At 31.3% G+C, this 12,045-nt stretch overlaps 1 protein-coding gene across 4 annotated transcripts in view; it reads left to right on the top strand.

Moving 5' to 3' along the window:
• Positions 1-5,529: 5,529 nt before the first annotated feature.
• Positions 5,530-12,045, top strand: part of LOC133187462 (prestin-like) — a 29,405-nt gene continuing 22,889 nt past the window's right edge. Inside the window, exon 1 of one of the 4 annotated variants that reach the window (XM_061322845.1) lies at positions 5,530-5,641. Coding sequence is in view for 2 of the 4 variants with exons in the window: in XM_061322847.1 (XP_061178831.1) it covers positions 8,657-8,714 (58 nt within the window). In the remaining 2 variants the exon portion in view is untranslated. Of the gene's footprint in view, positions 5,642-8,622; positions 8,715-11,687; positions 11,712-12,045 lie in introns of those variants that run through there. The other 3 variants (XM_061322847.1, XM_061322844.1, XM_061322846.1) reach the window with 3 other exon arrangements.

Below are 12,045 nucleotides of genomic sequence, written 5' to 3'. Positions count from 1 at the left end.
AAAGTTCCAAGCAGACGATAATTTTTCGTGTAAATATTGGTGAACCAGAACCATCTCGTTCTCTGAACAAGTGAAAATTATTCTCTCAACAAAGGGAGAGCACTCCAGTTTACAAATCGCAAAAAAAGCACTGTCTTTTTTGTCCTTGGTTCCAAGGATTGCCGATTGGCCGCTAGGGACAGACTTTTGGGCGCTTGGGCTCACTACTTCTCACCAGAGGGCGTATTACGCTACGCTACAATAACTGGAGCGCAGCGAGAACGATAACCAGATAACTCTGGGTAGACGCGCTCATTCAGCGGTGCGTCGATTTACCCAAAAGGACCAAAGAACCCAAAAGGAACCCCAAAAGGACCCAAAAGGAACCCCAAAAGGAAAACAAAAGGACTCAAAATGAAGGGGGCGATCGGCTTTTAATGAACATTTTCATACTTAATTCAAAGTTAAAACATTAAGTTTGGAAAAAAGTTGGGGAGGGGGGTCACCTCTCCTCCCCCCCCCCCCATGCTATATGCCTTGAGTAAGTCATAAAATAATTTTTTTTTCATTATATATAACATATGCTAAGATATGATAAAATAGAAGGGAAAATATGATAAGAAGATGGTATTTTCAGCTTTATAAAACAAAGCATATTTAACAACATTTAGTGTTTGACGTGTAAACATGTTCTTATAAGACGTTTGATTATTTTTGAAAGAAAAGTTGCAAGTGTATAAATTTAGGTTTTGGCCAACTTTTATATAATCTTTATGATATAGAATTCATTATTTAATATAAATTATTAATTTTCATTATGTTATAATATATTCACTAGACTTTGACCCGTGCGTGCACGGGTTGACATTGTTATGAATGCATCCATGTGCATATATCGGACATTTACAAAATAGATACATCGACACATTCATATATTGTAAGGTACTTTTGAAATAAACAATGAATGTGAATATAATTCTGGTTTTTTTTTTTTTTTTTTTTTTTTTTTGCAAAATTGTTGCGTAACGGCGTAGCGCAGAATGGGTTTGAACCCCATTTAGCTATAAATCAAGTCATGAGTTCGAATCGATCACGTCGGAGCTTACATAAATTTCACCTTTCCAAACAGATTTAATAAAAGAAATTATGGATATTTATTGAAAATATGACAACAACAAAGAGTTGAGCACTGCTGATACATATCAAGCAAAGTAATGAAAATGAAGAAATGTGTTTAGCTGGTACTTTTACACAATTAGTTATTAAACTAAAGATGTAAAAAATTTTGTAACAATTTTAACACTGCAGGTCTCAACTTGTTCAAAGTATGACCTCAACAATAAAAGAGTTATTAAGCACTGCTAATACATATACTTTATATATAGACAGGTAATAGACATGTATATAATCTGTAAAAGCAGAAATGAAAATGGACAAATGTGCTATACTGGTATTTCTACAAATTTAGCAGATGTGAAGCAGAACAGATTATCTTGCAAATACCCCCCCCCCCCCCACAAAAAAAAAAAACATACTGGTTGTTCAAGAGATCATAATAAAAATTAATAATATCAAATGTACTTTATATATAAGAAAATGCTCTCATGACTGTCTGTTTTGATAAAAATTAATGTAATATCCTTGAATTAGTAATATTTTGAATCGATTCGATTAAAACAAAAACCTCGGTTTTTGAATAATTTTGATTCAATTTTTGGAAACAATATGTTTTCTTCAGTTGTGTTTAAACCTGTTATAGTTATTATAAATTCGAAATAAATAGTAACCAATTTGAAAGTTTTTTTCATCTTTTATGATTCAACAAATGTATTGTGTTTTACTTTTTAGCTCACCTGAGCTGAAAGCTCAAGTGAGCTTTTCTGATCACATTTTGTCTGTCGTCAGTCACTCTAGCTGTCTGTAAACTTTTCACATTTTCGACTTCTTCTCCAAAACCACTAAGCCAATTTCAACCAAACTTGACACAAAACAATTCCTTATGTGAAGGGGATTCAAAATTGTTAAAATGAGGGACCACGCCCTTTACCAAAGGGAGATAATTAAGAAATATTGAAATTTTTTGGTAAATCTTTAAAAATATTCTTCTCAAGAACCATTTGACCAGGGAAGGTGAAACTTATGTGGAAGCATCCTCAGGTAGTGTAGATTCTAAACTGTTAAAATCATGACCCCCAGGGATAGGGTGGGGCCTCAATGGGGGGTTGAAACTTTACACAGTAATATATAGGGAAAATCTTTAAAAATCTTCAAGAACCTTTTGGCCAGGAATGTTGAATCTTATGTGGAAGCATTCTCAATTTCGTTTCATCAATCTTATCATGACCTTTCATGACCCCTTGTGGTACGGTGGGGCCACAATGGGGGAGGGGTATCCATGGGAGTATTTATAGGAAATTTTTTTTATGAATTTTCTTTTCCAAAACTACTTGACCAGAGAGGTTTTCTGAAATGTAAAATTAATTCATATAATGTATATTCAAATTTGATGATGACGATCACAGGGGGTCATGATAGGGTACAACCACAATGGGAGAGGGGGGAACAGAATATTTACTGTAAATTTTACATAAGAAAGTCTTTGGAGAAAAATCTCAAAGTTAGAATATGTATCAAAAACTTAATATAAAAAACTAAATTTGTACAGATATTTATGATTTGTTAAAGCTGTTTGGGTTGGAGTAATTGACCATAGTTGCTCAGGTGAGCGGTGTGACCCATGGGCCTCTTGTTTATACTAAGTATAAAATATATGGGAAACATAAATTATCATTATCTTAGATAAGCCAAGCAAGGGTATCCTAAGTAGGAAAGTAGGAATTTGAAGGTACTTCTTGCTGCAATAATGAAGCCTTTTCCTGGGGTTGGGGTACAACTCTTTTTGGATCATACAATATCATTTCCATTTTTTAATTGAAATCATACAATGTAATCAGGAACATTTTAAAATAAATGTTTCTAATATTATTATTCAGAGCATAAATTTTTCCAAAATATTTAGTAAAGTCTGAGTTTACCGCAAACTTTTAAGTTTACTGACCTTTACCGATTTTATTTTGGGGCAGCCAATGAGAATTTGGGAGCGGATCTTGAACTGAATATGGGAATTTTTCTTACTTTATACGTAAATAATGCAGCAAAAATAAAATACATACCTCATAAACATTTATATATCTGTTTAGTGATAACAAAAATTAGTCTACTGCAGTATTAAACGTTTTCAATCAAAAGTCATTACATCACATGAGAACTGTCATGGCTGCTGAAGAAGACAACTTGTTTTCACGCTGGTGTATTTTTTCTTGTGGCGATTTAATAAAACATAAGTTTGTTTGCTACGATTAAATATAATTCATTTCATCATTGAATAAATATTTTTACGATCTTAATTTTGTCCCACCTCATAGTTTTGAGAATTACTATGCATGGATTAAATTTTACAAACGATCGATATTTTAGCAGCATTGATAGAATGAACTGTACGAGCCGCAAGGGCTGACTTCAGACTACCTATCAAGCGTAGTTACCACGACAACCTTTACATATTAAGAAGAACAGGCTGTCCCTTCTATATACATATTTCACCCACTTTTTTTTCAAAGTTAAAGAAATTTTTGGAGGTGAAGTTATAAATCTCAGCAGTGAAGGTAATAGTAAACATGGCGAACAAATTCAAGTTGCAATCATTTAGACACATTTCAAATTGAAAATATCGGTTATATTGACGTTATTTAATTATTTCGATTTAGTTCAAAGTTAAGAAATGAAAATAATGTTATTGTAATTTCTGGCGGAAAAAGAATGCCTACTTCACTAAGATGTGATTCTAGCTGGAGTTGTAACCCCCCCCCCCCTTTCCCTTCAAAAAAAGCATGAAAGAAAGGAAGGATAAAATAAAATCGGGTGGTTACATTAATATTGCTCCTACGATCATGAGCTTTTTGCCTCCGTTGAGATGACCAGAGACATAAATAAATTATAATAAATGCGTCTCTGAGATGGCGAATGATTACCCAAGTGGCCACAATATCACATTTGCATGGATAAACTCAGAAACATTAATACAAATACGTGTAAATTTTCATTGGAAATATGCTATATATTTTGTTCATATATATTTATGATTTCTTATTAGAGAAAATTATAAAATTACAAATGTATATCTACTTAGTACAAATTACTTTTGTCTTCTCTGATTTGAACACCGTGATTTAGCGTGAATGTAATACGCACGCGCAAGATTGTAAAATCCAAAACATTCAGATGATTTCCGGAATTTTTTGAGGAATTTTCGTTGATTATTAATTAGCGAAGCTCAAGGAGGTTGGATCCTGCCATCAAAAGTAATGAGAATTTTTTACCAAGTATATTTTTAGAATTTATACACATGGCTTTATTAAAAATCAAAACAAAAAATGGGGGTCAATGCGCTTCTTTTGGCACTACAGAGCATTTAGTTTGACCTTTTTGCACTGTAAATACGTCTTACACATACATCTATTTTTAAAGTTTTTCCTCCAATATTTTTTGTTCAAATAAATTATGGGAACAAAAACAGTCTTATTTCATCTTAAATAGACACACTAAAATTTGTGACAACAAAGAAATTTTCAAATTACTCCGCATGTTCAATTATTTGACCTTTTTGCACTAAAACATTTTCATTTTTCTGGCATTAAAAATTTAACAAGCAAAAAAATCATTTAAAAGTAATGACATTTTACTGAATTTAAGAAGAATGGTTAAAAATATCGTATATATTCATAAAAGAATATTAAAAGTTGGGGTCTGTGATGTTAATTTTTAGATATTCCCAAAATAGTGCTAATTTTAAGCTTAAATTAGGGCTATTTTTTTCTTCATTTTCACAATATATTTGCTATATTTATCAAATATGATGATAGAATTCATGACAGTTTATTAAATAGATAATTTAGGACCAGTATAAAACAACCCACTGCACAAAATAACTATATGTGCAGACTGTATGTAAAAATAGGAATCCAAACTTAACATACTTTTAATACTTCGAAAGAGAAAAAATGATCATTTTCTTCTAAAAAACCTTCCGCCACAAAATATAGTTCCTCATTCAATGCTTTTGGTATTGAATTTAATCATGGAGTTTTAACTGAATATAGTTAAATTGGCATTGTAGAATCCAAATTTATTGTAAGAATTAAAACATTATGCAGAATTTTTGAAATATAGGTTAAGATAAAAATCTGCTCAAAAGCTCAGGAGCGAACCTCGTTAATTGAGAAAAAATAAAAACAAATTGGTAATCTTCAAGTACCAATGATGTTTAAAATATATAAAACAAACGACAGTACTCTTCCGATTTATCGGTATTAAAGGCCAAAAATTCGAATCTATTATTTTAATATAGTAGTATAGATTTAATTAGCGTCATTTTGGGTTCTGGGTAAATCGACGCGCACCTCAATGGTAGGGAACCAGTCTAAAATCGAAAATTAGACTGGTACCCCGACATTGGAATCAAGGGCAGGAAACCAATACTGAATCAAAACATCGTAGATGAAAAAAGTTCCAAAATGGATTGTTTACCAACTCACTTGGCATTAACTTTGTGGAATTCTACTAAGATGTGAATCAAATCATGAGAGAAAATTGAATTGCACAAGTAAGTTGAATATAAATTGCCGATTAATCAGTTTATAATCTTCCCGAATATAATTTAAATATCTTGGCAACTTATATGTCACGTTTCATGGACATTTCGAATTTCCTCAAAAACAGTCTTCTGTTTATCCATCGTTTAGACTTAGTAGACTAAAATTAAGTGTTCTATATTATTAAATTGGTAGTGCACTTCTTTGCCGATGATTGTGTTGTAGTTACTTAGTGACCAGGTGACAATGGTATCAGTAACAGAATCGTGTGACATTACGTATGATCGTACCTCGATGCCACAAAAGGTGAAAAATTGTAACGATCGCATCAGACCTGAAAACTCCATCCTTATTTCATTGTGACATGTTCTAAATTTTGCACATAATGTTAACGTTCTGTGATGAAAATGTAACAGACATGTAGTTCTCTGGCAAACATTGGTTAAAGATTATCTAATCTTAAAGTTGAATAATTCAATTTGAATATTTATGATTTACATGTAAGTATACTGTATTTAGTATTTATTCATTATATGTAACTTCTAGCCAGTCTAGAATGGCACAGCAGTGCCATAGTATAATAATAATTATCCATCATTTTGTTCAATGAGGACAGGTTGAAATTATTTACAGAATGGCTAAGGTTTTCCTAAAGTTTAATGGAAATTAACTTACTGTAATACATTGAATCATCTTCAAGCACTGCAATATAGAAAGCCATAAAATTGAATGTAAATTGTTTAATTCAGTTACTTTTCAAAAGTAAATTAAACTATCATTCAATGAAAATTTAAAAACATCAATAAAGTATTCACACTATAAAAAATTGTTCCATGTTCTACATGTGCATTTCATGATCAAACAAACAATATTTGTTGTCCCAAAGATGTAAGTTTTTTGTAGTTTTGTGAATATAGATAGTTTTTGATAGACCTGAATTTAGCAAGAGTTATTTCCTGTTGGCTGCCATACTGGATATCCAAATGGCGAATTTTAAACTTGTATGGCAGAAATAAAAGGCCAAAAATCTTTAAAGTACCAAAATTACGAATGAAAGGAAGCTTGTGTTAACATAAATTATGTTATATTACGTTATGTTAAATTAAAATGAATAAGAAAAATTGTGTTATCTTCACCCAATTGCCCAGTGTGACAAGTTTAAACTGGTTGAATAATGAAAAAAATTGGGCTTGTATACATGTACTTCCAATATGGTGACCAATGGGAAATAACTCTTGCTAAAATTGTGTCTATCGAAAACTATCTATAATTGGAGTGTAAATCACAGACTTGTAATATAAGCATATTTCATGAATTGCAATATAATATAGCTCAGTAATCTGCCTCTGTGTATATTGATACCATTATTATGCGCATGAGCTTACACAAAAATGGTATTCAAATTCAAAATTATATCTTCAGTTTTCATGAGACTGCATGTTAAAGAAATATCAATGTTTTTAACACACATTTGTAATTTTTAACTCTGATAAGTGCTAAATTTAAAATAAAAGTTAATTGTATTTTGAGGAAGGAGGATGGTGCAAAATATATCACTTAAAATTCAGACTCATAATGTATTAAATGTGAGGACTTTCCAACTGCTGCTGGACATGCTGGAGGAAAGTTTTTTATCAAGGGGTCGTGGATTTATTAAAAGTTGTTTTTACTACCAGAAAAAATACCTTTTCCCTTAATTTGAAAAAAATTAAATATTCCCCTTCTAGATTCATAAAATATCCTGATTAATCATAACATGTTTAAAAAATATTTAAGAAAGTTTTGTTTTTGTCCAATGTTAGTTTATAAGTTTTAATTTTTTTTATCATTTTTGGAAGGGGGGAGGGGGGCATTCCCCTAGACATCACTAGTGGTTGTAAATATTCTGCATACAGTGCTCCTATCAATCAAGCCTTTGATTTGGCTCTCATTATTCCCCTTTCATGTGATAAGGGTAGTAAAATAAAGTGGAACTCTAAATAAACCCCTAGCTGGCAGTTACAGGTAATCATGAAATAGTATGATTTAATTATAATTATTACATGTATTACAAATATATTCATCATGTTCATGGATGCTGTGCTTTTATTAGGTTAGTTACAAGGTAACTTAAATGTCACACCTACTTAATTATTGACTTACTTTTAACAATAAATAATTAAATTACTTTGTTGGTTATAGACACATTCAAAGATCAACTTTGAAGGAAATATGACTGAAGTTTATAAATCCTTTGCTACAAAAGATATCCACAAATATTAACATGTGCATAAGATAACAATAAAATCAAATGATTAAGTTGCATTTTAAAGGTCTTGTCATGTAATCAACATTTCTAATGCTGAGAGATAAACTTATACGTACACTTATAAATACACTTGTGTTTACATCTAATTTTAGTTCCAATATCCTGGTAATCAGCATGCATGGACTGACAATTCAATGTATTCATTATAGTAACAACTTTGTAAACAACTTTTAATATTTACCAAAATCCTTCCAGCTAAGTTGTTTCAAACTCCACACAACTACAAAACAGCCTGTATGCCTTACAGTTCACTTACGTTAGATTTTTCTGGTTTCCCTGATCAATATCTTACTGAATTCTGCATCACTGCTTTTTGTAAAGTACCTGGTGCTGGCTAATTCATGTGTATTTGTACCTGTATCTCCGTATTATACCGTTAAATGACAGGTGTTTATAGATTATAAGCAACAGCTGTAGGTTTGTTCTTTGTGGAGAAAATTCAGCTTGTGATTGTTTTAAATGTGGAGCATTTTTTAAGAATAGCCTGATGCTGATGATGACTATTGCGACCTGCCATCTTGAGATTAGCTGTTTCTTTTAATTGACTTGTTTTTATGGAATTATAATGACTTGGTAAAGACATGACACTATAGTTTGTGTGTCTATATACCAACCTCTAGGCTTTCTGTGAGAGGAACATTGGAAATTTGAGATCTAGGAAGGCAGACTTGTTTTTTGTAATTCTTTGTGTTTCTCACAAAAGAGGAAGAATATCACAATGAATAGAAGGAGGCACTATAAAAAGCCCCACTCCAAGTGGATCCACCACATTTTTGGTAGGTGTATTAACCATAATGTGTTACTATTAGTTATTGTCATCATTCAAGTGATTGATGTGTACCAAAGGGAAACTACTCTGTAAATTGTGGTGGACTGTAATGTTTACAAATTGTGTATGTGCATTGTTGGAGCTAGCCTAGAGTTAACTGAAAATAAAGGCTGTTAATTAATCCTTAAAATACATGCCTGTACAGCAAATAGATTCATTGATTTAGGAGGCAGTGCCAGTTATTTCAATCAAAGGATGTTCAAGTTATTTGTACAATCAACAATGTGTCTTGTTATGAATGTACACAAAGTTTCATTGTTACGTATCAAGTTGTTGATGTATGCACATGCATCTATGTGCAGCAACAGATTTCTACATGGCTGTCGAATATATCTTAAATTATTCTTTCTTTGCTGCTTTTTCTTCTGAATCATGCTTATGATCTGTAATAATTGAATATTCAATATATTGATTCAAGCAATTTTAATTTGCATGGTTTTCACCCTAATATTGAATTCACTGCCTTTAAAGTATTAGAATAATACAAGCACTTATTAGATCTGCAGTAGAGCCTATTACAATTTATGTAGAACCTGACCCATATTGGAATAATAGTTTACAAACATGTATATATAAATAAATTGTGGTCTATATTTAGATAAAGGGGTTTTCTCAGTACATGTATCAGACATAAAATTATCTTCTCCAAGCTGATAAATAAATAATTTTTAAAAAAATTTGTATAATTTTTAGCTTACTTCCTCAAAGTCAAGACAAGCTTTATATGCTAAACAACCGCTAATGTGTGGTGGTCGGCCAGCATGATGTGTTGGTGTGTCAAAGTATTTTGAGCAATATTCTATTCCCAAGTATATAAAACTTAATTGTATGGCTAATGCATCTAGGGATGTTTCAAATGCTGGATGTGACCTATATAGTTCTATAAACATATATGGTAGAGTAAAGATTGAATTAAGAATCGATATGCAGATCTGAATAATTGACAGAATATAATTATGCAGGGAAATTATTAGGACTATGTCATGATCATTGTTGGAACCCACAGGTTTTCTCTCTGTTACACTATACATTCAACAAGCAAGCAATTCAGAAATGCAGGAATCCCCTTTATGTGACAGTTTGTTTATTTTGTGGTTGTACCCCCTGTCACAGGGTAACTGTTGAATAAATTTTAAAAGGTTGATTTTGACATTAAATTCATCACTTTGTAGATTAGTAGAAATAAGTGACGCAAGTTTCCTCCAAAAGCTTGACTGCAAAGCTGTATAAATACATTTATATTAAGCTGTCACAGTATATTTATTGATGTTATAAGGATGAAGGTCTTCTTTTCTGTTTTCTGTATGAGGAAGTCCTATGTAGACTATATTAGTGTATTGCAGATTGAAAGAATAAGTCAGGCAAATCAGTAAAGAGTTGTGCAAATGGCCGTCCTGCTTTTCTGCGATTTTGTTTTTGCAACCTGTCTGCTTTTCCGTGACTACTTCACACTGCTTCTCCACGATTGATTTTTACCATATATATGTTTATCTTTTATTTTAATATATCTCCTTTCCGCGATTTTTAAAAGGTCATGGTAAGCACTTAGCATCTAAGTGTTGCCTGTATTTACCTGTATTTCCCCACAGAGTTCTACTCAGTAGTGAGTGCTATCTCACAGTGTTAGAAAAATTGAATGAATTTTGCATTTTACACTGGTTGGTGATATGTTTTAGACATTATGGAAATTGTTCATACAGAAACAAATATTATATATGGAGCTCGCAGCAAAATGTGAAAGCATGCATATTTGTTCTCTGGATATTTTAATATCTAGACCAGTGGTTGTTTTGAATCTTTATTTTATCCAGTAGTATTAGTTTTGAATCAATGTTTTATAATTAGACTTATCCTGCTTCAAATCCTACTTCCACCTCCCCATGGTAAGCATTAATGGGCAACTTTACCTAGCTAACGGAAGAAGTACATGTTAAAATAGGTTGTGGAAAAGCAAAAAATTTAATTGCCGAAAAAGCATTATTACATGTTGATTTAGAAACTACTATTATATTAATATTTGTGCAGGTACAGCATCTTGTTACTGACTTCCATTTGCTATTAAACACAAAATTAATTTTCAAAATATATTTGAAGGACTGTCATTTTGTGAAATAAAACCTTAAGCAAATATTTTCTTTAATAATTTTGAAATCTTACATTTTACAATTAAAAGCTATTGGACAACACATTTAAACATAAGGGTGCACATGAACTTAGGAAATTCCCGAAAATTAAGTTCACTATTTCTGGGATGATTAATTTGATACATTTAGCTCCTATCTGACGCACATAGATGTCAGTTAATATAAAAAGACAACATTTTTTTTATATTTAAAAAGGGATTTAGTTAAGTAAACAAATACACATATTGAAGTTTTTTTTTTTAAATTAAAAAAACAAACAACACAACAAACTTAAAGGACTAATAATATTGTTGAGGTATGGCTGAAATTGAAATCTTCAGTTTCTGTTTATTTACATGCTGAGGTAGAGTTGTTGAATTTTTTGGTGTAATTTGATTTATTATTCTGTTTCTGAAGTGACACCTGAATGACGCAATGGTTTGACCTCAACAAACAACTAGCCTGTCAAGTTTTACAAATATTACATGTACTGCATTAAAAAAAAATAATGATATGTTTTTAAGAATTTCTTATGCTCGTTTGTTCCCATAATAAGATAATTTCATATTTTCTGGCAAAAATGTGACGTAATTTATTTCCCCTGTAAGCATTAAATAAAGTGTCGTATACACTGTTATAATTTACCTGTACAGCTTACCTGAGGAGAGGTATATGTGAGACTGCCGTTGTCTTACCTGGACATTCTGTTACTGCAGGCTCACCTGTGCAGTACTTTAACCACAGAGTTTAAATAATCCGGTCAAGGTGTAACAAATTACTCAGGAATTAATAGATTTTGTACACTTTCTTTGGGAAAACTGGTCAGTATAATTAAATATATATATATATTTCAAATGAATTGATAAATGATTTACATGTATAGTGTGTATATTGCATTAAGAGTAAGCATTTATAAAAGTATGCAATATTTAATCATGATTAGATTGCTGTGATAATATAGACTTTTGCTATTGACACATCAATGAATGCACTTGTATAAATGTCAAAGTAATTTGATAACCCTGATGTACTTGAATTTGAAAATGTAATATATATATATTATAAGATGCCTCAGCAGCATTTTGATAAATCTTGTGCATTTTTTGTTAATTAATTAACTTTTTGAAGTATACTAAATTTGCATGATCAAGTTGC

This window comes from Saccostrea echinata, unplaced genomic scaffold, assembly GCF_033153115.1.
Source record: "Saccostrea echinata isolate AGI-Se365-2 ecotype Australia unplaced genomic scaffold, CSIRO_AGI_Sech_v1 ptg000015l, whole genome shotgun sequence".
NCBI classification, from domain to species: Eukaryota; Metazoa; Mollusca; class Bivalvia; order Ostreida; family Ostreidae; genus Saccostrea; species Saccostrea echinata.
Note: the sequence above shows the minus strand (reverse complement) of the source record. Positions and strands in the feature narration are given on the sequence as shown.